Genomic DNA, 26,523 nt, shown 5'->3' on the forward strand with positions numbered 1-26,523 from the left:
GGGGAGAAGGCCGAGCCAGCTCTCTTTCTCCATTCAAAAGCTCTCTTGTGGGATGAACTGAGAGAGTAGCTTTGACATATACATACTGCCATGTGTAACACAGACAGCTAGTGGGAAGCTACTGTGTAGCACAGGGAGCTCAGCTTGGTGCTCTGTGATGACTTAGAAGGGCAGAATGGTAGTGGCGGGTGGGGTGGGAAGGAGGCTCAAGAGGGAGGGAATACATGTATACATGTAGCTGATTCATAGTTGTTGTACAACAGAAACTAACACAACATTGTAAAGCAATTACACTCCAGTAAAGCAATATAAAAGCTCCCTCTCTCATCTAGTCAGATCAAATGCGTATGCAGATGGACACAGGGCACACACTCTTTTATCTGACCCACTTGCTCTTTCGGTTTGCAGGGCACAGTTGGGGTTTACTCTTCCTCAACCTACAGCAGTAACATCACAGTCTGGGCCTGGGTTTAGAGGAGAGAGGCAAAGTCAGCCTTGTGACCTGCTTTGGTTTTAGCCTGTCTGGCAGGCCTCGCTGAGGTAAGGAGCTATCTACAGGGTCTAACCTAGAGTATGGGAGTTCCACCTCAGAGTTTGGGACCCAGGTTATAGTTTGTAATAAAATGTCACTTGGTCTTGCTTTCCTCTCTGAGAAGATAGCTCCTCAAGGACCTTATGAGCAGCCACAATTAGTCCAGGGCAACCTTCAAGATTTTCCAGGTCCTTAGCCAACATAGCATTACCTCCCAAACACCAATGACCTTCCTCTGAAGGGTATTATTCTGGGAGAATAACCTTCTGCAGCAGTGAGCCTCACCCTACAATGCTGCCATGATTGGTCCTCCTGGATGCGTGAGGCTCATTATTCAGGAGGAGTGTCTATGAGTAACTGGCAAAAGATTTATGTGAAATGGATTTATAAGAAGCCATAGAAAGGAAGGACATCTGTCTGCCTAGCAGTGATTGAAAGGGAAGAGAAAAGATCTGAGGCTCCTATTGATGGTATAACATTAATTAACAAAATGATTTCAAATCCTGTTTTGGAATCTGCCTTATTTCCCACTCATACAGACCCTAATCGAGTATCTGGCACAGACAATAATCAGACATGGATGCTTTCCTCCACATATTTGAGATTTCTTTTCCCTTTTAATACTATCCTGATATTCAAGTCTGGGGCGGCAGGAGGCACACAGGGCCACAAATTTAAGCTTGAATCCAGAAAGGACTTACCTGTGGGGAGGGCCACTAGGCTGAGGAGGGTTTTAGGGACAGGCCAGCCATCCAACTGTCTGCTGCGCCTGGGAAGAAACCTGTTTCAAGTGGGGCTGGGATCATCCAGACAGTAACTCCCAATTCTTTTCTTCATCAATCCTTCCCCAAAGTGGCTTCTCCAGCGAGGTATACCAATCTACTTGGGAAAACCCCTCAGCAGAGCATCCTCTGTGCTGTAAAGCTTCTGGCCTAGGAACTCTAGTCAGACTTTGCTCTTCGCACTGCATGGGAATGCCTTGGCGTCACGACCTACCGTCAACATCAGGGAGACCCAAAACACTGTCTCGGCCCTGGCTAGGGAGGTCAGATCACACACAACTCAGACTGTTCTCAACTTTGCCTCCTCTCCTACCTTCTTAGAGCCTATACTAGCATATCTTAAGTACCTCTCCATCCAATTAGGATGGCATCCCCAGCTTTTGCACCACCTCAAAGAAACACAGCTAAAGGTACAAAGAATACAGAGTCCAGGTTAATATAGTTTTAGTCTGTGAAGTCCAGGAAGGTCCAGAAAACTCTAGGATGTCCATCTGTAGAGGAAGGTTCATATTCACCCCTACATACTTTGAGACTGGGAAAGGAGCCAGAGTTGGCATGAACTGTGATCCCCGATATGAGCTGAAAAAGCTACAAGAAGAAGAAAGTCACGTGTCTTGAGGTCTTTTCCTAAGGGCTCGGAGGGAAACTTCTGGAGCTCAGGAAGGGGCACAGCAAATAGAGTGAGGCTCTGAGTCTAGATGACCCTTCCTTTCAGCTTTGTCAATTCCAGCAGTTCCTTGCTCGGCATTATGGAAGAATGTCCTCAAGCCCCATTTGAACTTGTGAGTAAAGGTACTGGGGGCTGGTGATTAAGTGTGTGATGGTCCTGGCTATATGGGTTTTTCTTTGGGGATGTCAGGCACCATTTCCCAGATCCTGTATCAAGTCTAGATATAGATCCAATCTAATGGGTTCCCAAACCCCCTTGTGGAATTGATTGCAAGTGACCCTCCTCTAAAAAAGCATTGGATCCTAGTTTATTCTCTTTTTGAAACCGAAAGAAAGCTGAGCTCTCATCTCTGCAAGAATCATGTGTTTGAAGGAAAGTTGTTGGCCTCATTTCTACTACTTTCAAACTCTCAGTCCTGAGTTGTGAACACCCTTTGTATTCGAAAGGATAAATCACAGCTTTGAAATTCTATAAAATCCATACCCAAGACACTTCCCCTTAAAAAAGCACCACCTCCTTTAAGATAGTCTCAATCCTGGAAACTATTCTAAAGACAAATGTATCCTTTGAAATGCTTCTCAATACCAGGACTCCTCTGCCACAACTCAGACCTCCTCCAACTTTAAAGAAAATATGAACTTTACTCCTGGAACTTGATCCCTCTTTTCAGTGATCCCTTCCATCAAAGGGCTCCTCCTTTCCTCCAGTAATCCCTCCCAGAGCCCAGTTATCCTTCAGCCCTCAAATACATTCCTCCAGCCAGGATGAATTCTCCCTATCAACACTGCTAGTTAAATGCTATTCTGTCGGCTTCTCAGTCTCCTCTCCTGTCTGTCCCTGAACTTCCAAGAGTGGAAAAATTAACACTCTCTGCAATTCAAAAAAACAAATGTTGGGTTTCCATTGGTAGAGTACTAAAGATAAAGAAATAAGGAAAGCAATTTCAAGGAAGGAAGAAAAAAAATAGGTGAAAGCCCTAGAGTAGACATTAAAGCTCCTTTCCATCATCTGAGTCCTGTGCTGAGAATCTCTGCCCAGCAGACCCTCTTAGACATAAGCACAACTTACAATGCCAGACCATGGTCCCAACCTCCTCCCACAATGTGGGAGACACCTCTGGCTGCCACTCCAACCCCAAATCTCATTCTCTTTTACTACCTTCCTACCTGGAATATAAAACATCCCAGCCTGGGGACCCTCTTTCCTCATTTACCACAGAGAACCTCCTTATTGGACATCTGTCCTTAAAATCTGGGCCAAGAAGAGTAAGTTGCCTATTCTCAGACACACCTAAAATAGCACTTATTTCCCTACCCCAAGGGGTTTCTTAACTTAAAATAACCATTTAATATTTATCCATGTCATGTCCACTTGTGCTAAAGAACAGTCATCATTCTAACAGTCATTCATCAGAGAATAATTGTGTACCCACTCTATGCAGGGCACTGAACTGGGTGTTAGGAATATAATGGGGTCCCCGCCCTTAGGGAGCAAACCCTTCTGGCAGGAAAGACATCAAATCAAGAAATAATAATAAAATATGATCAGGGCTATAAACAGGGGACTGGGCTGAGGGTAGTAGCTGGGCAGGGGACAGGGCTCCAAGCTGTGACATCACACAGCAGGAATAATCTAACCTCTTCTAAAGAGTGTCTTGGAAGACTCTCCAAAGGGACACCTAAGCAGAATCAAAGGACAAGGAGCAGTTAGTCTAGAAATGAAGAGGGGCAGGAATGTTCAAATCAGGAAGACAATGTGTGGGAAGGATAGGAGGTGAGACAGAACATGGTAGGTCGTTTTAGAAACTTGAATGAATGATACAATATTTGATAGAACTGTAATACTTACTGTCCGTGGTCCCATTTGGAAAGTCATTCCCAGCCAATAAAGATACTATAGAGAAGAAGGCTGAAAGCAAAGATGACTCATTTCTTTATGCAGCTTCTGTCCAGTAAGCAGTATTAGCTGTGAAATATTCCAGAACTTACCGCCCGGTGCGCTGAAGCTCTGGCCCACTGTGGCCCCCATGTGGCTCCGGTTCTATGTGGCAAATGTTTCCATTTGGAACTCCAGGCATTTTCCTTTTCTCCTTTTAACAGAGGACCACTCAGTTAGCAAAGTCAACCACCTATTCTGTCTTTCCTGCTATGGCGGAGGTAGGTGGGGTGGGAGGATGGGAGATGGCGGGGGTCAGGGTAGCATGAGAGAATCCAAAAGCAGCCCCCAGAATACCCAAGTGTTTCTTATAGCTTTCAGATGCATTTACTGATTTGGGACAGATTATTGACTTTCCTGAAAAACACAAAAGACAACAAATAATTTCTGTTCCTCTCCACTGGTACCTGACTCCTCTGTCTTGTCCAGAAACAGAAACGTGAAGGTTTTGGCATCAGATATGACCTGAGTTCAAGTTGCAAATCTGTCTATGTGTAATTATTACCTCAAAACCTTGACGATAGTATTTTTATTCATTTGTTAAATAGAGAATAACAACACCTACTTGGAGATGTTGCTGAGAGATTTAATTAGCATCTGTAAAGCACCTGGCCCAGGGACCAATGTACAGTAGAAGTTTTCTTCCATCTTTAACCTCTCAAAATAAAAGTATGGGGAACTCTATTTGTACTCTGTGCACCGAGCACTTTTCATTTAGTGACTTCATTCTTAATAGACTCCCAAGAAAAGCCCCCTCCTCTCCTCTCTGCCATTTCACACCAATCCTCCAAAAGTTGGCTTAAAATTCATCCCAGGGTAATTCTGGCCAATCAATGTTACTGAATATTCATATTGTATTACTCTTCTGACATTCTAGGCACCCTGCAACAGAACCGCATCTCAGTTTATTTAGCATCCACCAACATGGTCTTTGCTGTGTCCGTGGTGGGCCCTCAGTAAGTGACACTAAGCCACCACTGGCTCATGTGCATACATTACCTGGGAAGGGACATTTTTGGGTGGCTCAATTCGAATGGAGGGGTCCCACTCCCCTGGAGGAAGCACCGTCACCTGGTCTAGGAACTCATCAATCCCTGCCAGGAGGTCATCTCGCTCTTTTGCCTTATAAGCCACATCATGAAAAATCTAAGAGAAGAAAAAATCCTCAGGAAAGCTGAAAGTCACTTGACTTAAACAATAACCAGTGGATATGGTAAAAGATGGATAAAACCTCTTGGTTTTTATCTTTGTCATGGGGTTCTGAAATGTAGATAAGTTTAGCACTTAAAGAAGTACAGGGATAAAAGTTTTAAAAATGAATCTAAAGATGCATCAAAAAAACCTAAATATATGTCTATTAGTATAGAAAGAGATAAGACAAGACTCTATAAAGTTTTGTAATTCTTTTCTCTCCTCAAAGAATGGAACAAAAGTCAAGATGCATGAGAAATTTTCCTGATCATGATGGGCATAAAAACTAGATGGAATTACTAATAAAGATCCTCCATGAAATATGTCTTTCAACCAAAGATGGCTGATAAAACACAGCCCCATCTCCCTTTGCCTCTAAGACACATGCCTTTTCAAGGCCCTACTTTGCAACGTACCTGAGCAGCATAGTCCTCACCAGGGATGCAGCAGGGGCAGCCGAAATGTCTAGTAACCCTAGGACATTCACATGATAATGCCCAAGCAAGAGCATCCCCCTGATGAACTGGTCTCATTTACGTGAAATGGGAGAGAGGTTTCTTTATGTAAATAGCTTGGATACACTTCATTAACTATCTTCTCTAGAAACTTAAGTCAGCTTTAATATCTTTCCTACTTGGTATCCTACTTGGCAATAGTTTTCCCAGAAAAAGATTTCTCTGCATCCTTGATTATTCCAAAAGGGAGAGATGGCAGAGGAAGAAAATCCAAGAGGCCTTGGTCCTCAAAAACATGACCTGCATTGCTTTCCAGCAATAATTATTTTACCCCCAACAACTAGCACAATGCCTGACACAGAGTAAACAATAAATATTTATGAGATGAACACATGAAAAGCAGAAGTGGTGTGCATACCTCATCTGTCATGATGGTGGCCATGGATCTGCCAATCTCATGATACTGCTGACCTTTCCCCACTGGACCCAATAGGATAAACAAAAACCTGGCAATACACAAGAAAGATGAAATTATGTAAGTAAATATAAGGAAATTATGTAAGGAAATATAAGGAAATTTCTTCTCTAAACAACAGAACATTTCTCTGTTCTATCAAAGAGAATTTATCATAGTAACTTCAAAAAAAGGATGCAAACTAATGATGGAGCAATCCGAGTAGCCTTGACCTAACAGCTCTACTATAGTCATTGGAAGCAATCTGTACGACTCCATTCAATAATGTGGTTATAATTCTCAGGGTTTCCATAGACACAATCCCTTGCTCTAGAAAGGATGTTTTTTCAAAACATGGCATTGTAGTGCAAATTCAAGGTTATCTGAATCTCATTCATTGCTCTAATAAGAAAATGATGGGAGAGGAGAAGGATAAGGCAATTGAAATGATCAAGCCCTGCAGAGGAGTCTAAACTGTGTCCCGGACATCTGAATACTCCACAATTAATGGGACTCTGAATCACCTGAATCACCACTTTCAGAGCTCATGAATAGGCTTTGAAACAAATATGGACATATTTGCAAACCAAACAAATCCTGCCAGAACTATGGAAAGAGACGTCAATACCTTTGCTTAGAGATGTCTCCCTGGGATAAAGCTCTGCAGAATGGGGAGATCAAGACAGGCTGCCTATCCCAAGTAAGTGGTTCTTACTACGTCTTCAGAATGCTCTTTGAGTCTCAATTTTCCCATAGAAACTGCACAGTCACAGCCTTGAAAGTCTTACAATTCTTCTGCACAGAGGTTAATCAAATATATCCGTTTTCTGAGATCATGGCTGAATTTTGAACAGCAATACCCAAATTAATTAATCCTACATTTTGGCATTAGCTGATTTCTTCCACTGCTGCTGCTGCTGCTAAGTTGCTTCAGTCGTGTCCGACTCTGCGACCCCATAGACGGCAGCCCACCAGGATCCCCTGTCCCTGGGATTCTCCAGGCAAGAACAGTGGAGTGGGCTGCCATTTCCTTCTTCAATGCATGAAAGGGAAAAGTGACAGTGAAGTCGCTCCGTTGTGTCCAACTCTTCACGACCCCGTGGCCTGCAGCCCACCAGGCTCCCCCGTCCGTGGGAGTCTCCAGGTGAGAGCACTGGAGGGGCTGCCATCGCCTTCTCCGGGTGTCTTCCACTAGGGCTCATCTAAACCTGTGCATTAGACAGAAGGCACTGTATTTTGTGGTCTTCATCTTTACCTTGTTGGGATGGGCACTTCTGTCAGGCCTGAGAGAAGGACAGCTGGAGACAGCCTCACAAAGGCGACAATGGGGCGGTCCAGAGAGTCCACCTCTCCAACCAGGACATTCGAGGCCTCTGCCCCAGTGGGAATTTTCTTCATAAAATGAAGGTCCACCTGAAAATATTAAAGCACCCCGACAGTGTGGGAGTCATAACCTCACACATCAATCACCCTCCTCACAACTTACATTCATGCATCATTTCATGATTTAACATATTTTTCTCACACTACTTTACTTAATCCTTACAATAACTCTGTATGGTGGATAAGATTGGCCAATCAGACTCATTCTTTATTTTGAAAAGTGAAGCCACCGAGACCCAGAGAGATGAAGTTGACTTGCCCATGACAACAGAGCTTCTAAGAGAGAGAATTTAAATCTAGGGTTCTGATTTGAACTCCATTACACCATGTATCCTCAAAGAAAATGTTTTTGAAACTCCAGGTCAAGTTGTTTCCATTTTAAAATACCTGAATGCTTTGTCTGAGGTTTCGGGGTGCCTCATGAGCTGAGAAGTGACATAATACTATCTGTGTTTTGCAAAGTGTCAGGGAGAGACCAGAGCAAGGAAAGGCTGGCAGCCGGGAGATCAAGGATTGAGCCAAGCAGGGGGACCCGGATTCTGTGGGAGAGACCTCAGACACCAAAGTCACAGTCACCAAGAAGAGTTTAACCACAAAGTAGTTGTGAGATAGTAGCAAAAATATTGTTTTCACAAAACCCTTGGAGGTAAATAAATAAGAATAATTGAAAAATAAAACCTTGGAAGTAAGAAGGTGCTCCTAGAGAGCAGGTACCAGAAAATAATTCTGAAACAGCAGAAGTTGTGCATCAGGGTGGTTTATCAGTGGTTAGTGGGTTTCAGCTGGAGAAGGCAATGGCAACCCACTCCAGTACTCTCGCCTGGAAAATCCCATGGATGGAGGAGCCTGGTAGGCTGCAGTCCATGGGGTGGCTAAGAGTTGGACATGACTGAGCGACTTCACTTTCACACATTGGAGAAGGAAATGGCAACCCACTCCAGTGTTCTTGCCTGGAGAATCCCAGGGATGGGGGAGCCTGGTGGGCTGCTGTCTACGGGGTCGCACAGAGTCGGACACGACTGAAGCCACTTAGCAGCGGCAGCAGTAGCAGCAGTGGGTTTTAGCAGGTTGAATCTGGGGGAAAACTGATAGGTCAGCCCTCTCTGGGACAGAGGAGGAGGAAGACATGAGCAGATGGGCCTCCTTTTCTGCAGAAGGGGCTCTGGTCCTGGAGAAAGGATATTGAAATGCCAAAGCTTACCCAGCTTCCAGCAACAGGACTCTGGGCTCCATAAGGGATATGCTTAGGCCTGTGAGCCAACTTCCACATCTCTGCTCACCTTGCTTAAATCCACTGGACTGTGTTCACAATTCACTCCATTCTTTACTTCAAGACTTGTGGTTGGAATGGACTGAGGAGACACAGTTTGACCTATTTGGAGAAAATCAAACAGAATTCTCTGAGTCTTGCCCTTTCCCTCTTTGACACACCCCCATCCATTGTCGGCTGGTCATGGCTCTCTCCTGCAAAGCCCAGAGAGAGAAGAGGTTCAGGTGACTAGGAAGCAATGACCCACACATACCCATCTCCTTACCTACCAGCTAGCAGTAAAGGGGGCACAGAGATCTTACTATCCCTGAACCCTCTTCCTGAACCATTTGTGATGTTCTTTTCTTCCTTTATTAAAGGCAGTAATCCTCAACCACTGGGCTTCCCTGGTGGCTCAAACGGTAAAGCATCTGCCTGAAATATGGAAGACCTGGATTCAATCCCTGGGTCAGGAAGATCCCCTGGAGAAGGAAATGGCAACCCACTCCAGTACTCTTGCCTGGAAAATTCCACGGACTGAGGAGCCTGGTAGGTTACAGTCCCTGGGGTTGCAAAGAGTCGGACACAACTGAGCGACTTCACTTAATCCTCAACCGGGAGTGCACACCATAAATTCCTATGGAGAACTTTTCAAATATGGATCCCCAGGCATATCCCATATACATTGTGTTTTGGTAAATGTGGGGACAAGGAGACCCCCAGCCTGGCCACAGAAATGGAAAGCATTCAGCAGCTGAAATTCATCAGATGTTCACAACCCACCACACACCTGGCTCAGGGCTTTACACGGATTAACTTATTGAAGCCTCTCAACAGACTGATGGAGTAGATCTTATCATTATCCTTACTCTACAAAGTGGGCTTAAAAAGGTTCAGGAGGTTGTCCAAGATCTTTGCAAGAGTTGAAGCCAGAATCTCAAGCCTGGAAATCTGACTCAAGAGTCTACACTACTACATTTTGCCTCCCTAATCTAAGACATTTGTTTACTTCTAAAAAGCTCCAGTTGACCTTCTCTGGAGCCAAATTATCCCCAGTGTGGCTATCTCCCTGTTTTGCTGATCCTGCTGACTACACCAGCTATCTTGCTGTATCTCATGTGTACACTGTTCGTTGAGCCCAGGGTAGGCAAGGTGCGAGCAGGGAAGCTGGAAGAAAACTCAAGGAGTCATAGGAACTGCAAACACATTTATTCTCTCCTGAATGGCACAGCAGCCATAGCAATGGACACGCTGTATTCTCTCCTCTCGTGGTTGACCCAGTAGACACAGCCTTAACGCAGCCTCACCACCATAATGCAGCCATAAGGTAGCCCCCCCACAGCACAGCCAACTCTCTCTCTGGCATGCCAAGTGAAGCTTATATATGCTTACAGAACAAAAGTAGGCTGTAGGCAAGCGAGTATCTCGGAACGTGCATCTGCAGTGCTATAAGTGATCTCAGCTGATATAGAATCATTATTATAAAACGTGGGGCAAAAGTGAGAGGGCATGGGGTGAGAGAGCCTGACAAGGCCATCTTGGCTAATTTGATCTTTCCCTACACTCCCCAAGTTACATCAGTTCTGAGGCTATTCTGGAGCACAAACCTTTCCCCTGAGGTCCACTGAAATGTATCTGAGGCATGCATCCTTAGTGCCACAAGAGATGATGGTCGCCAGTCCCAGCCACCCATCTGGCCAATCCTCAAAAGGGACTGTGTCTAAGTGAGCATGAAAGCATATTAGAGAAATGCTGTTCCTGCCCTCTAGTAACTCAGCATCTCCAACTAGTGCCTAAATGTCTTATTAATCTAAAAAGAAAGCAGTTACTCCTAATAATCTTACCATGTTTATCCATTGAATGTGGATCAGACTGCTTCTTGCCAACCTCAGCAAAGGAGCGAACAATGGGGATGAGGTTATTTCTCTTCTTTTCATTCTGATGATGATGCTTTTTGAGAAGGGCTTCCCGGACTTTAACCCTCATGCTGTCATTCAGGTCACTGAACAGCTCCTGCTGGTCCAGGATCAGGTCTGGAAGGCAGGTGCTAACATGAACACTCAAACTGATGGTCAATGATTCCAAAGAAGGCAAGGTCAGGTGAGGTGAGGGACATGGAGTAGGCGGAAGCAGTTCTACCAGGGTCACTGAGGTTACAGTCTCTGTATCAGTGCCTGAAAGAGCTAACTGCTGATAGCAGCTGTGACACATTACACATTATTCATGTAACAAATTATTACTTTTATAAATGGAAACTATTGAGCGCTTAACATGTGCCAGGAACTACACTCTGAACTTATTACATAATGATCTAATCTGATCCTTATAAAACCTCTGGAAAGTAGGTGGTATTATAACAATTTTTACAGATCAGGAAACTGAGGCCCCAAAATTACAAAATCCCCATGATCTCACATCTAGTGAGTTGCAGAGAAGGGATTCAAATCCCAGACTGTCTGACTCAAATGTCCACATTATTGCCATTCTGTTCTATCATTCGCCAGACTTCCTCTAGGTTCCCGTCCTCTGAGATTTTAACATTGCTGTGATTGTCAAGAGAAACTATAACTGTAGAAGGCCACGTGACTGTTTGAAGGTAGAACCCATAAAAATAATTAATTTGTTCTTGATTAAGCCCTCCAGACAATTAATGCCAAGCATCAGTCTTGACCTGCCAAGTCCAGCAGAACTGAGGGGGAGAAAATCCCAACACCTGCTATTGAAAGGCAGCTGGCACAGAAGTTGACAGCATGTTCTAGAGCTCAATGTCCACATCTCTCCCACCCGCGTCCACCACTTTCTGTGTGATAACCCCTCTGTACCTCAGTTTCCTCATCTGAAACATAAAGCTAATATGATCCTTAGAAGATTGTTGTGAAAAATTAATAAGATATATGAAGTGCTGATTCACTACAAGTGAGACCATTTACCTACCCTTATCACTAACATGAATAGTTGCTCATGTGAAGAACCATAACCGTTTTACTTAAACCCTACATATCCACCCCCTGCCACCGCCTCTCCCAAACTCCAACCCATTCTCAACTCCAGCTCCATCCATGACTAGCCAAGTGTTCAGTTCAGTTCAGTTCAGTCGCTCAGTCGTGTCCGACTCTGCGCGACCCCATGAATCACAGCACGCCAGGCCTCCCTGTCCATCACCAACTCCCGGACAAATAAAAGAAAATCTGCTTCAAATACTCAAGCCAAAGATCCAAGTTTCTCTCTCTTTAACTTTTAGATGGATTGGCTCCTCGTCCTACAATATAAACATGCCTCAGGGTACTTCATCTTGGGAAAGAGAAAACAGAAGAAGAACGCCCACCCCAGGTCTCCCTTTATCTGCTGCCTTCCCTTTCTCGCACATGCACTCGCTCTCTGTTTCTTCTCAAAAGAAAAATTTCTCACCTGCTGCAACGTGGCTGCCTCAATGAAACTGCTTTTGATAAAATCATCAACAACCTTCCAGTTGCTAAATCTGGAGGATGCTTCCATTATACTTCACCGGACCTCTCTGCAGCATCTGACACTGATGAACTGAACTCCTCTTCTTTTGTTGTGGGTTGAACGGTGCCCCTTCAAAAGATGCTGTGTACTATATACTAACTCCCCAGAACCCGTGAGCATGATCTCATTTGTAAAGAGAGTTTTCACAGATGTAATTAAGGTGCTAACACAAGATCCCATCAGTAAGACTTCTCCCCAGGTCCCCATGTGATCCCAGACAGGCAGAATTACTTGGATACTTGTAATGAAGAAAAGCTGGAAGAAACTTAAAAATCTGTCCAACCAAACAGAGCCAAGCCAAGGAAAAGCTTTACATGCACCCAGGTGTTTCTCAAACTCCATTCCCCAAACACAACAACTTACACTCACCTGTACTAGGAAACTCCATCAGATATCGCCCCTTCACATCATGCTGAAGAAGCGGGGGGTCCTTTGGCTCAATTTCATACATGTTTTTCCTAGTTGCCATATTGAAAAACCTTTCTTTCATTTGAACCCACTTTTCTCTGCAGAGCTCCCAGTCACACTTATTACCAAACCAGAGCTTGGTTGTTGCACTTATTTTAATTGCCCTATGGCTATTTTCCTCACTGGGGCTTTGCTGATGACTCAGACAGTAAAGAATCCGCCTGCGATGCAGATGTGGGTTCAGTCCATGGGTTGGGAAGATCCCCTGGAGAAGGAAACGGCAACCCACTCCAGTATTCTTGCCTGGAGAATTCCATGTACAGAGGAGCCTGGTAGGCTACAGTCCATGGTGTTGCAAAGAGATGGACATGCCTGAGTGACTAACACACACACACACATTTTTCCCACTAGAAGGTGAGCTCCTTGAGGGTAGAAACTGTGCCTAGTACATAATCAAGCATAGATAGAAAACAAATGTTTGCTAAACAAACAGGCAAATGGAAAACCACATGCCATGTCATTTGCATCCCAGAATAAGCCTGTGGAATAATAGGCAGGGAAGAAATCCATTCCAGAACTGAAGATGCTGAGGTCAGGAAGGTAAGTGACTTGCCCAAGCACAAACAGCCACTTTCTTCTTTCTTTCCTCCACACCACACGCGATCCTCTGCTTTCTCTCCCCTAACCTTACCTGAGATTTCTTCTATGCTATTTGCACGCATATCCAGAAGGACCGTTCCATTAATAAGACAGCTTCTTAACTCAAAGAGACTGTGCAGTGAAAGGGTTGCCACATAAGGCTTGCTCCATCGTTCTCCCCCATCCTCAACATCTTCTTCAAACTTCAGCCACCTGAAAGCATGACAAAGAGATGGCAAAGAAAGAAAACGAAGAATTTTCAGGAGAGGGTTTTTAATGTAGGTCACAAAGAAAGGTACCTGAATAATCTAATCTATATGTTCAGCATGCATTGGCAAGTGAAATACGTAGGTTACAAACCACTGCAAAATTGAGTACAGCTTGATTCCATTTTTATTAAAGGAAAATCTTAAAATACAACACACACATATATAAGACACCAAATGTTATATTCATTATCCCTGGGGTATTAATTTTTATTTTCTTTTTGCTTACCCTTATTTTCTCATTTTGTATAGTGAGCATGCATTACTTGTGCAACTAAAAAAACATATCTAATCTATCTCATTTGGATACACTGACAAATCACATTAATAAAATGATCATATTTTTCTTTTTTAAAAAGTCTGTGTGACCTTCAGAAGTGTGCAAAAGACAGGATGTTAAGGCTAATTGCCTTCTTGCTTGGTATCAGGTTAATTGGTTTGTTTAATCCTCTTACTCATTGAACACATCTATGGATACAGCAGGTATCCAGGAAAAGCTGTTTCAATGAGACCTTGAGCCATGTTTTGCTGGTTATCCACCTCATCTGCTTCCCTGAGGCTCAGGCATGCTGGCTTTGTGTCACCCAGAAGGCTCACTTGTCAGTTACTAGAGGAACCCTAGACATGGGCTTGGTTCACCTGAGGGCTATTCTTGGGTTTGAGCCTTAGACAAGCGTACTCACTCTCTAATCGAGGGAAGCCTACCATCAGGCTGGATATTATCCCAGAGGTCTCTACGAAGTTGGATTGTCCCATAGGATGTCTCAAAAATTACGGCGAATTAAACCTCAAATGATTGGGATTTCCCTGATGGTCCAGAGGCTAAGACTTCACGCTCCTAATGCAGGCGGCCTGGGTTTGATCCATGGTTGGGGAACTAGTTCCTATATGCTGCAACTAAAAGCTCCCATGGTGCAACTAAGACCTGGCACAGCCAAATAAATTAAAGAATTTAAAAAAAAAAGAAATGATGCTATGGCTCACCCATAGGAAAAGGCTATGTCTGCTGGGCTAGGTTTAGGCCAAGGTGGCCCCCTCAGGCATCTTCCAAGTCAGACATACAATATTAAGAGCCCAGGAACACATGAGAGAGGACCCCCTGTTCCACATTTCTGTCACCAATCCCCAGCTCAAGGTCAACTGGACCAGGTGTTACACAGACATGACAAAGAAGCCAACATCAAGACTTCCCATGCAAGACACTAGAACATCAGTGCCCATGTCAGTCATCACGTCTCCCATGAAGAAATAAAAGGCAGGCAGACCTGTCACTCATGGAAAGGTACACATTTGCCTGCCCCAGCAAACCTTGACCCAGGCTATTCAGGGCCTTACCTGGCTGTCTCCTTCCACTCAGCATCTTCTCCCTCTTTCAGACAGATCTCATCCAGCTCTGTGAAGAGGTCATGAGGCACATGTTCTTCATCCTCCTCAGTGCCAAGAATGAACTGAACACGCTGAGATGGTGTGTCTGGAAAAGCAGCCACAGAGAAAGGTCTGCTCCCAACCTCCACTTGGGACAGAAATAGCATCCTGCCACACTCAGTGCACCTGGGGGGCTGACAGCTTGTGAAACATATAAAGACAATCCTGAATTCAGATCAAAAAGATTTCTTTATTCCCAGAATTAAAAAAAAAACAAAACTATTCTTTGGAGTTTCCCTGACAGCTAGTTGGTAAACAATCCGCCTGCAATGCAGGAGACCCTTGTTCAATTTCTGGGTTGGGAAGATCCACTGGAGAAGGGATAGGTTACCCACTCCAGTATTCTTGGGCTTCCCTGGTGGCTCAACTGGTAAAGAATCCGCCTGCAATGAGGGAGACCTGGGTTCGATCTCTGGGTTGGGAAGATCCCCTGCAGAAAGGAAAGGCTACCCACTCCAGTATTCTGGCCTGGAGAGTTCCATGGACTGTATAGTCCATGGGGTTGCAAAGAGTCAGACACAACTGAGTGACTTTCACTTTCATTCTTTGGAAGCAGTTTCATGAAAAGAAAAAAATTAAGTAAGACCACTTGAAGAAAACCCATAAGAAACTAGAAATCTGATGAATTTTATCAAAAGGAATAGCTAATTCTCCAACAAATGATTTCACCTTCTATGGTATTGATTTGGGGAGCAGATACTTTTGATTCTCAGAGGCATTTCTTCTTCTTTGAAGCAAGCTGGAAAGCCTAGAGAATGAAAACCACTACCTGCCGGATGTCCACGCCACATCCCCTCAGTCTCACAGGGACTCCCAGCTGTGGACCCCCACCCGCCCGCCCTCCCGAGGTGTTACCGTGCAGGGCCTCTGGGCCTTCCTCCCCCTGGCTGGCTCCCTTGCCCCGTGTTCGTCTCCGGTGCTTCTGACCGTGCGTTCGGTGATGCCGATGGCTCTGCCGGCCCAGTGGCATCCGGACCCCCACGTACAGAGTCCTATGGCCTGAAAAGAAGCAGAAGGTCTGAAGAGAGAACTCCTTTAAGAAAAGGAGGCTAGTGTAATTAAGAGGGGGGACGAAAAAGAAAAAGTCACAACTCTGTAATGACAAAACTTCAAAGACCTCCAGGACTGAATCTGTAGAGATGGGCAAGTTGAAAATCTCCATCCTGTTCGTTACTGCAAACCTCACAAGAGGGTTGTGAAGATCAAAGGAAATTATGTGCATGAACATGATTTGCAAACTATAGGGACAAAAACAAAAGCTAGTAGTTGCCAGTACAAGACAGTTTAAGCTATTGATAAAACATGATATGGTCACACCAGGACACCTACAGCAAGTCTTGGCATGGAGGCCATTGGGAAAGTGGTTAAGTGTTCAAGTCAACCTGCCAGGGTCCAAAACTTGATTTCACCATTCACTTGCCATGTGACCCTGGACAAATTATCTAATCTCTCTGTGACTGTCTTTAACAAGGAATATTGAAGCTTATTCTTTAAACTCAAGAGGATTTTTGTAAGCAGTAAATAAGGTAATGTATGTAAAATGCTTAACACAATGCCTGGAATCAATTTTAGCAGCTAGTACATTCTAGGATCAGTTTCCATTTTTTCTGCACTGTAGAATACACCATCTAGAACAGCAGTGAGAGGCTAGTTACAAATCATAAGGGGTATAAGGCTGGGAGCATAAAGGAGAGATATTACATATTTTACAAAAAGAGGAATACAAGATAATAAGTGATCCCATAGAATTCCTCTCTAGTTCCTCCTTTCTACTCTCTCATCCCATCCATAAACCTTATTTTGTTTTGTTCCTGACTTCCAGGCCTCTGTCACCTCCACCTGATTTCCCTGGCCTTCCTGCCCAGCCTGGGGCCCAGAATCAGCAACTGTAAGGATGCTATACCGGAAGCACAGAGCTGTGACCTTGCCCCATTTCAGCCCACTTACTGCTGCTTAACTCTTGATCTCAGGCGGCCTCTGCACATCTTCCACCACAGGAGCTTTTGTCACTGTCTTCGCATCCACAAGCTTACCCATACTTCCTTCCTCTGAGCAGGTGACCTCACTTCATGCAGTACTGAAAAGACAGGCTCTGTCCTGTGAACTCCCACGTTCTCACCTGGCTCACTTTCCTCCCCCAGATCCCCCTCTTTGCAGGCTAATGAGTATCACCTCCCATCTTGCTGGGTCCCACTCCATCAGTTATCCTCAGTCTCTCCTTTCCATCCATCCCTTCCCTGGGCTTCTCAAGTCTCTCTTACCTAATAAAGAAATGTTCCTGCCACCATATGATCCAACAATTCTACTCCTGGATGTGTATATTTTTAAAAAAAACCACAAAACACTCATTTGAAAAGAAACGTGTCACAACATTCACAGCATCATTATTTATAATTTCCAAGGCATGGAAGCAACCTAAGTGTCCATCATATGATGAGTGGATAAAGAAGACGTGGTGTATATACATACGGTGGAATACTACTCAGCCATAAAAAGAATGGCATTTTGCCATTTGCAGCAACATGGATGAACTTGGAAAGCATTATGCAAAGTGAAATGAGTCAGACAAAGAAAGACAAATACTGTACAATAGTTCTATGTGGGGTCTAAAAAATACAACAAACTAGTGAATAAAACAAAAAAGAAGCAGGCTCACAGATATAAAGAACAAACTAGTAGTTACCAGTGGAGGTGGTGGGAGGGAAGCAACATAGGAGTAGGGGGAAAAGGGTTATTATGGGATTATATGAAGCCATGTTTGTGAAAGTTTTGAAAACTGTAAAGCAGTGTAGAATTTAAAGATTCTTTCATTCAATAAAAATAGTTTTAAAATAAAAATAAATTTTAAAAAAATGTTCCCAGTGAAGTGCTACTCTTCCAAGTTCCTCCATCAGGTCACATTCAAGAACAGTCTATTGCTCTAGCGCCCTTTCCTCACCATCTCCTTGCTCCATAGCCTCTGCGTGTGGCTGCTCTCCACTGACTGCCTTCATTAGGGACACTAAAGTCCACTAAACCACTAAGTCTATCATATTACGGCTCTCTCAGTTCAATTCAAAAGACTTCCTGGAGAGCCCACCCGGCTCCAGACATCATCCCAGTCCCTAATGACTTCCTCCCCTTGGTGGTCTGGGCTCCCCTAACCCTGTACCACTGTCTTCCCTGGCTCACTTGCACTCCTCTGATTGCTTCTCCAGCGAATCCACAATCCACCAAAGGAAGGTCCTCCAGGTTTCTGCCCCTTTCTTTTCTCTTTTTAGTGATATTTACTCTCATGATTTCAAAGTTTCCATCTACAAATGACCGCCAAATGTTTATCTCTGGAAAGTTAACATGTTCCAAAGCAAACTCACTGTCCTCCATCTCAAATCAGGTTCATACTCATTTCTTATATTTTTCTGTCCATGGCATCACCATTCTCTCAACTTTTCAGGCTGGAAACCTCAGTGTTACTTTGTATTTCCACCTTGCCCCTCAGCGCTCCATCCCACAGATTATGATCATCCACAGATTAAATCAAGTCTTCTCTCCTCCCATTTTGAGAACAGCAGGGGCCTCCTTCCTATCTCCCCTACCAATTCAATCCTACAAACAAGCCTTCCTGAAGCACTGCCCTGATCCTGGCTCACTCCTACAATCAGGACCCTTCATGCTATAGCACTCAGGGGCCCCAGCCTCCTTTCTAGTCTTTTCTTCCTCTAGAACAAATTATATATTCAGTAGGGAAAGAAAGGGAAAGCTCTCTAAAAGAACTGAGTGATCAGCTCAAGAGAAATCAAAATGGAAATCCCACACATGCCCACACTGAATAAATATTCTTGGGGAAAAAGTCTAGAGATATATACCTTCTGCACCTACCCCAACAACAGAACAGCCTGGTTTTGACTCTGTCTCCTTCTCATGGCCTCAGCGGATGCTCCCACCCTCACCTCACACTGGTCTCCACCTAAACCAAACTGCTATTCCAAAAATGTGCCAATGCTTTCCAGACACTGACTTGGCTCACTTCTTCAAGACTCACTGCAAATACACCTTCATTCTCGGTATTTTTGCTGATCCCTTCGATCAGATGTGCTGCCTCCTTCCTGTATGTAAATCCCCAAAGTCCTTGGCTAGCATTCCCTTATGCACTTATTTTGTGCATTGCATTAAAGTTCGGTATTTATCAGTTTTTCTCCCACTACTCATCTGCAAGCTTCCTAGTGGCTCAGTGGTAAAAAATCTGCCTACCAATGCAGGGGACATGGCTTCAATCCCTGGGTCAGGAAGATCTCGCATGCCTCAGAGCAACTAGATCCATGTGCCACAACTATTAAGCCCATGCTCAAGAGCCCAGGAACTACAACTACTGAAGCCTGTGCCTATGCTCGGCAACAAGAGAAGCCCCGGCAATGAGAAGCCTGCACACAGCAGCTAGAGAGTAGCCCCCAGTCGCCACTACCAGAGAAAAGCCCACGCAGCACAGCCAAAAATCAATCAACCAATAAAAAAGTCCCACATTATGGGAGTCCCAGGCTTCCCCAGTGGTACTGTGGTAAAGAACATGCCTGCCAATGCAAGAGACATAAGAGACATGGGTTCAGTCCCTGGGTCAGGAAGATCCCCTGGAGGAGGGCATGGCAACCCACTCCAGTATTCTTGCCTGGAGAATCCCATGGACAGAAGAGCCTGGTAGGCTACAGTCCATAAGGTCACAAAGAGTTGGACACAACTGAGTGACTTAGCATGCACAAAGAGCAGATAGAGACAGAAAGGACCGGAGAAAATATCTGAAGAGATAATAGCTGAAAACTTCCCTGAATGGGAAAGAAAAAGTCAACCAAGTCCAGGAAGCTCAGAGATTTATCCAGGCAGGATAAATCCAAGGAGGAATATACTGAGACACATAGAAATAACACTGACAAAAATTAAAAACCAAGATAAAATATTAAAAGCAACAAGGGGAAAATGACAAATACAAGGGAACTCTCGTAAGGCTATCAGCTGATTTCTCAACAGAAACTCTACTAGCCAGAAGGGAATGGCACAATGTATTTAAAGTGATTGACAACCAAGAATATTCTTCCCAGCAAGACTCTCATTCAGATTTGATGGAGAAATCAAAAGTTTTTCAGACAAGCAAAGTGAAGAGAATTCAGCACCACCAAACCAGCTTTACAACATATGCTAAAGGAACTTCTCTAGGCAGGAAACACAAGAGAAAGAAAAGACCTACAGAAAATAAACCCAAAACAATTAAGAAATTGGTAATAGGATCATACATTAATAATTACCTTAAATGTAAATGAATTAAATGCACCAACCAAAAGACATAAACTGGCTGGGTGGATGAAAACATGTCCATGCATGCACTTCCATTTATCACATCACGCTGCTTAACCCCTCAAATTGTATGTAATTATTTTATATTGTTATGCTAATTATGTTCCCATTATGACTTGCGATTATAATTATCTTTTATCTGACTATTTATTGTGAAAACTGATAAACATCTTTTACTATTGTGATTATGTAACTATTATTCACTTTAATACTGTTTTATCATGACTGGTCAACAGAAAATAATAGAATTCTATATCACTAACACTACCATTTAAAAGAAAAACCTAAATCCCTATCAGAATTATCTTGGAATTTTTTGAAGAATACAAATACCCAGGTATTGCTTTTTTCCTCCAAAACTCCAGATGCGTTTCTAATGAGCAGCCATGTTTAAAAACAACTGGACTCCAATGTTCATCGCAGCACTGTTTACAATAGCTAGGACATGGAAGCAACCTAGATGTCCACTGGCAGACAAACGGATCAGAAAGCTGTGGTACATATACACAATGGAAAATTACTCAGCTGTTAAAAAGAATGCACTTGAATCAGTTTTAATGAGGTGGATGAAATTGGAGCCAATTATACAGAGTGAAGTAAGCCAGAAAGAAGAACATCAATACTGTATATTAACGCATATATATGGAATTTAGAAAGATGGTAACCTGAACCCTGTATAAGAGACTGCAAAAGAGACATAGGCATATAGAACAGTCTTTGGGACTCTGTGGGAGAGGGTGAAGGTGGGATGATTGGGGAGAATGGAATTGTAGCATGTATATTATCATAAGTGACCAGTCCAGGTTCGACGCATAAATTTTCCTCTGTTCATTTCTTTGCATTTGTGCTTTTTCAATAAAAATACTTTTAACTGAAAAAAAAAATTTTTTTTTTGAATGAAGCTTGAAACTGCTAATCCAATTCTGTGAATATAAAGAAATACTGTTGCTAAAAATAAGAAATTAATATGATACAATATTATTAACTAAAGTATAGACTTTGTTCAAATTCCAAAAAAATTTATGCTAGTGTCCATTATTTGTTTTCATAACTTATTCAAGACTCCACATCATATTTGATTGTATTGAGCAGCTTCAGCAGCATGCAACAACTTCTGGCAAATTCTCTTTTCATTTTTATTCTATTACAAATATTTGCTATTTCCTTGTTATGCCTCCTTAGATACATTCATCCTTTAAAAGTAGACATATAATTTCCAAATACATGGTATTTTAAAAGTATCTTTGATGTTAATTTCTCGTTTTGATATTGATTTCTCTTTTAAATGCTTTCCTCTCTGCAATCACCCTCTATGTTTTTCCAGTCTTCTAACTGTACTGACGGAGAAGGCAATGGCAAGCCACTCCAGTACTCTTGCCTGGAAAATCCCATAGATGGAGGAGCCTGGTAGGCTGCAGTCCATGGGGTCGCTAAGGGTCGGACACGACTGAGCGACTTCACTTTCACTTTTCACTTTCACACATTGGAGAAGGAAATGGCAACCCACTCCAGTGTTCTTGCCTGGAGAATCCCAGGGACGGGGGAGCCTGGTGGGCTTCCGTCTATGGGGTCACACAGAGTCGGATACGACTGAAGTGACTTAGCAGCAGCAGCAGCAACTGTACTGAACCTTTCAATGACTAAGTCAAAGATCTCTGGTAAAAGTCACATTGCACTTGAAAATATGTGGGTTATTTTCAATTTTTTTTTTTTTTTTGCTTTTCCAACATAAACATTTTATTGAAGAAATATTAAGTAATTTACAAATTCCTCTGTTCCTCTCTGACATGAGAGGAATAGTACATCTCCACTTGCCAAGACTGGTGACACCAGCATAGCAACTGAAATCATCTGTAAACAAGGCTTGTGGTTGTTTTCCCTTCTCCAGCTGACAACAGAGAACTTGCCATAAAGGCACAGGTACTAGTAAAAGCATAAGCAAGCTGGAGAGTGAACAATGGCTCCTACTTATCCCTTTTCCTTGAGACACCATTGGCACAAGTTCCACTGAAGAAAGTTCCCTGTGGCCTGACTTTGGCCAGGGTGCAGGAATCACCACTGGTTGGAGACAGACACCTGCGGTGACCTGGTATATCATGTTAGGATACTATTTTCAAATATCTTTTGATATTCATCTCTAACATACTTTCACAGTGATAAGACAACAGACTCTGTATTATTTCATTACCTTTATGCCATCAAATTTTTGCACTTGGTTTTATGTCCCTGGATATGTTCCAGTAGTCTCTCCTAGTTTATAGTCTATGGGAATTTGAATAGAATTTGTATCCTACTGTTGTGTGGAAATTGTATAAATCTTAATTACGTTGAACTGGTTCACAGTCTACTCTCTCCTTCTACTTCTCTGTATATTGATTCTATTAACTTTTGAGAGTTTGATATTGAAACTCCAACTAAAAATCTTAATTTATCTACTAAAAAATAATTATAATATACAGTGTAACTATAGGTAACCTTGTTCTATATTTTCTAAGTCTACTATAAATGTTATCATATTTTCATAATTTAAAAAATTTTTAAAAGAAAAAAAAAAAAGTCCCAGATCAGACCTTCTTCCTCTCAGAATTCCTTATATAACAAAACACAGTATCTGAAAAGGGCCACAAAAGGAACATGCAACCAAAGTGAATGTGCTTAGAGTGGATGAAGTACTCACCAGGGCATGAGATGATTGAGAAGGTCCTAACCAACCTAGGAATGGAAAGCTCAATCCAGGAAGAGTTCCTACATAAGGGACTTTTGCAAAGAGTCACTAAGGAAGACTTTTCCTTCTCTAAGAAGTATTTTTGATCCAATCAGTTCCCATAAATATCTTTCTAGGCTGGAGACTCAGAAACAGGGACTCATATATTCTGAGTGAAGTCAGAAAAGATGACAAACAAATGGACACTGGGCAACGAATGCAGCACCAACAAAATCCAGTCCATCTAATGGGATTCTGCAGCCCAGGGAATTTACTAAACCTAAACTCATCCTGTGGTCACTTCACTGGCCTCTCAACTGCTCTCCTACCCCCACAGTCTTCCTCCCCCTCATCTGCGTACTTACTCACCCAAATTCAGCCTTTTTCCCAGTCTTTCTTCCAGTTATTGTCAAACCTACTCTCTAGGCACTGTGTGCAAATACAAGTATTCATTTAATAAAACTTACTAGGATCGGACACGACTGAGCGACTTCACTTTCACTTTTCACTTTCACACATTGGAGAAAGAAATGGCAACCCACTCCAGTGTTCTTGCCTGGAGAATCCCAGGGACGGGGGAGCCTGGTGGGCTTCCGTCTATGGGGTCACACAGAGTCGGACACGACTGAAGTGACTTAGCAGCAGCAGCAGCAGCAGGAGATGTAATTGTAGAGTTTACTTTTTAAATAAGTATACACATACAGAGAGCAATCATTAGTGAACTGGAACTGAATCTTGCAGAGCATGATAGGAATTACAGAGCGAGCCCACCCTGCGGATGGAGTCTGAACTTTCGGAAGCTGAATGCATTCTGAGCACGCTGGAGCATGGAGCATGTGCACAGAACACAGAACGCCTTAGCACACAGTGATGGGTGCCCTATTTCCTGGGCTTCAGGTTGAGTCAATTATGACAGGGAAAGTATAACGTGTGGAGCATTTGCAAGCCCCCTTTATTCCCCCCCCCAACTTATAACTAAGGCCAAATGGCTCTTACCTCTGTTAAAAACTTATTAGAAGGTACCAAACTCACTCTAGGATTCATTAGTCTAGTAGCTAATCAGGAATAATGATCTGCCAGAAAAGATGGAAAAAGCCATTCCTCTAAATAAAGTCACTGCTCTGTGTTCCTCTGGGACTGGGAGAGTCCACTGAAGAAATCATGCACTATTGCTCTTTTTGTGTTTCTCTTTGGAAATCTGTCCTAAGGTTTGCTTTTGACTCTTTATATACATATATAAAGCAAAGGCTTCCCAGGTGGCACAGTGATAAAAAAAAAAAAATCTGCCTGCCAATGCAGGAGACACAAGAGACATGAGTTCTATCCCTGGGTCAGGAAGATCCCCTGGAGGAGGAAATGGCAACCCACTCCAGTATTCTTTTCAGGAATAGTCCATGGACAGAGGAGTCTGGTGGGCTACAGTCCATAGGGTCGCAAAGAGTTGGACACAACTGAGCACACACACACTGTAATGGTTTAGTGCATCTTCTCCTGTTGAGGGAGTTAATTTATGCAAAAAAAGAAAAAAAACAACCCTCACATTTACAAAAGTCTCTAACAATGTCCAGAGATTACCTCTCAGAAGTAGTTCTGAACATGGTTTATGTTAGGGGGTGTCAGGGGTGTAGAGCAAAGGGCAAGGAAGACCCAGAGATTTATCTGTAGCCATGGAACCTTGCAGCATGGCACACATAGAGAACTAGAATGCAATTAGAACAGTTTCCTTGTCTTCCATCAGAGTGGAACTGATTTTATTCCATGTCTTCTGGAGACAGCACCTGCCTGAGCACAGGCTTACTGAGCTGGGATGCCCTGGGAGCCCACAGCATGGTCAATCCTACAGCACATCACAACTTCCTCTTCTCCCCTCCAGAGCTACTCAAGAACCACATCAGGCCTGAGCAGTGGGCACTATTTGTCCTCCATTTGCCTGTAGTGCTTTTTTCTTAAGTGCCAACATAAATAAGACTCTAGTTTTCAAAACGGTCTATGTGTAAACGACTGTTTCCTTGTACGCTATCCCCTAGCAATGCCATCATCACACATGGCCTTCTTTTACAGGAAAATGTGGAGACTGCGTAAGGAATGGACGATGTCATCTTGAGAAGATGTTCCTACTGCCAGCTACTCAGCTGATCCCTGTGACGGAACTCAGTCCTGGGGACCCAAGAGAGTTTGTCCCAGCTAATTATTCTACTCCCAAGTAGAGAAGAGTGTTGATAAATGGTTAATGTCTAGCTGAGGGCAAAGGTCTAGTAGGCTCAGACAACTAAAGGAAAAGTAACAGTCCTCCCACACTACAGTGAGAGAATAAAGAGGCAACAGCATTAATGAGGCAGAAGAGGGGGCCAATACAGAAACATGTCCACATGATGGAGCAAGACTTTGAGGTTGGGAGGTTAACTCTGGGTAGGTCCTCCTTTCGGAGAAGGCAATGGCAAGCCACTCCAGTACTCTTGCCTGGAAAATCCCATGGATGGAGCAGCCTGGTAGGCTGCAGTCCGTGGGGTCGCTAAGGGTCGGACACGACTGGGCGACTTCACTTTCACTTTTTACTTTCACACATTGGAGAAGGAAATGGCAACCCACTCCAGTGTTCTTGCCCGGAGAATCCCAGGGACGGGGGAGCCTGGTGGGCTTCCGTCTATGGGGTCACACAGAGTCGGACACAACTGAAGTGACTTAGCAGCAGCAGCAGCAGCAGGTCCTCCTTTGCAGGTAGTGTGATAGAGTGGAAAGAGCAGAATTCCATCCGTCTTACCTGCTTAGACCCTGAGAAGTTTCCCCACCATGTAAAATAGGGATGATACCTACCTGCCTTGATTGCTGTGAAGGTTAAAAAGACAAAGAAGTGCCTAATCAAATGCTTATCACACAAGGGGTATTCAACAAATGTTCGCCTCCCACCTCCACACCCTTCTTTCTTGCTCTTTCTTCCAGCTGCTGAAAGCCACACTGGCTCCTCTTCCATCTGGTCAAAATAACTTGGGAAGCTTGATCTTGATACATCCAAACACCATTGACCTCCACTGAGCCACCCACAAAAATTCTCATGGTAACAGACCCAGAGGCTGAGTCAGCCTCTACAGCTTTGACTCTCCCAACCAAAGGACAAGTTTTCTCTGGGGATTGTACAACTTTGATGAAAAAAAAAAAAAAAAAAACAGCACAGGAACAAGCAGTACAGAGAGAACATTTCACATGCTGTCTCAATCATTAGAAAGTTGCTGTATCATTGCCTTCAATGTTGCAGGAGATGCTATAGAGATTTCACAAAGGCTTTTGAGCCAAATGTGGGTTCATGTTAAAGTTATCGTGGACACAAGCCTTTCTTTAATAAAACTGAGCATCACCAGCATTATCAGGACACTAGGCTCTGTGGGAAAAAGGAAAGCAGAAGGACAGCACATGATGGTCATGTAGGGAGTTGGGGGTGGGGAGGGGAGAAAAGCCTTGACAGAGAGATAGATGGACAGAGCAGGTCAATTAAAATGCCTCTTCCTTTCCTTCCACTTGAGTGGATTTTTATACAACTCTGTGCTGTGGACCCTCAGCAAATATGCTACAGGTGTGTGTGTGTGTTTTCCCTTTTCTTGTTTAG

The 26,523-nt window shown here is 43.5% G+C and overlaps 1 protein-coding gene across 2 annotated transcripts in view; it reads right to left on the reverse strand.

The window, feature by feature from the left end:
* Positions 1-26,523, reverse strand: part of SLC4A8 (solute carrier family 4 member 8) — an 81,872-nt gene that overhangs the window by 36,960 nt on the left and 18,389 nt on the right. For both annotated transcript variants that reach the window (XM_055395538.2, XM_088836899.1), the window contains exons 3-11: positions 15,752-15,895; positions 14,807-14,942; positions 13,258-13,418; positions 10,496-10,684; positions 8,683-8,774; positions 7,275-7,432; positions 5,984-6,071; positions 4,919-5,065; positions 3,973-4,073 (exon numbers count right to left, since the gene is read on the reverse strand). In XM_055395538.2, the coding sequence (XP_055251513.1) occupies positions 3,973-4,073; positions 4,919-5,065; positions 5,984-6,071; positions 7,275-7,432; positions 8,683-8,774; positions 10,496-10,684; positions 13,258-13,418; positions 14,807-14,942; positions 15,752-15,895 (1,216 nt within the window). The remainder of the gene's footprint in view (positions 1-3,972; positions 4,074-4,918; positions 5,066-5,983; positions 6,072-7,274; positions 7,433-8,682; positions 8,775-10,495; positions 10,685-13,257; positions 13,419-14,806; positions 14,943-15,751; positions 15,896-26,523) is intronic.

This window comes from Moschus berezovskii, chromosome 6 (genome assembly GCF_049115385.1).
Source record: "Moschus berezovskii isolate FMDL1 chromosome 6, NW_MosBer_1.0, whole genome shotgun sequence".
NCBI lineage: Eukaryota > Metazoa > Chordata > Mammalia > Artiodactyla > Moschidae > Moschus > Moschus berezovskii.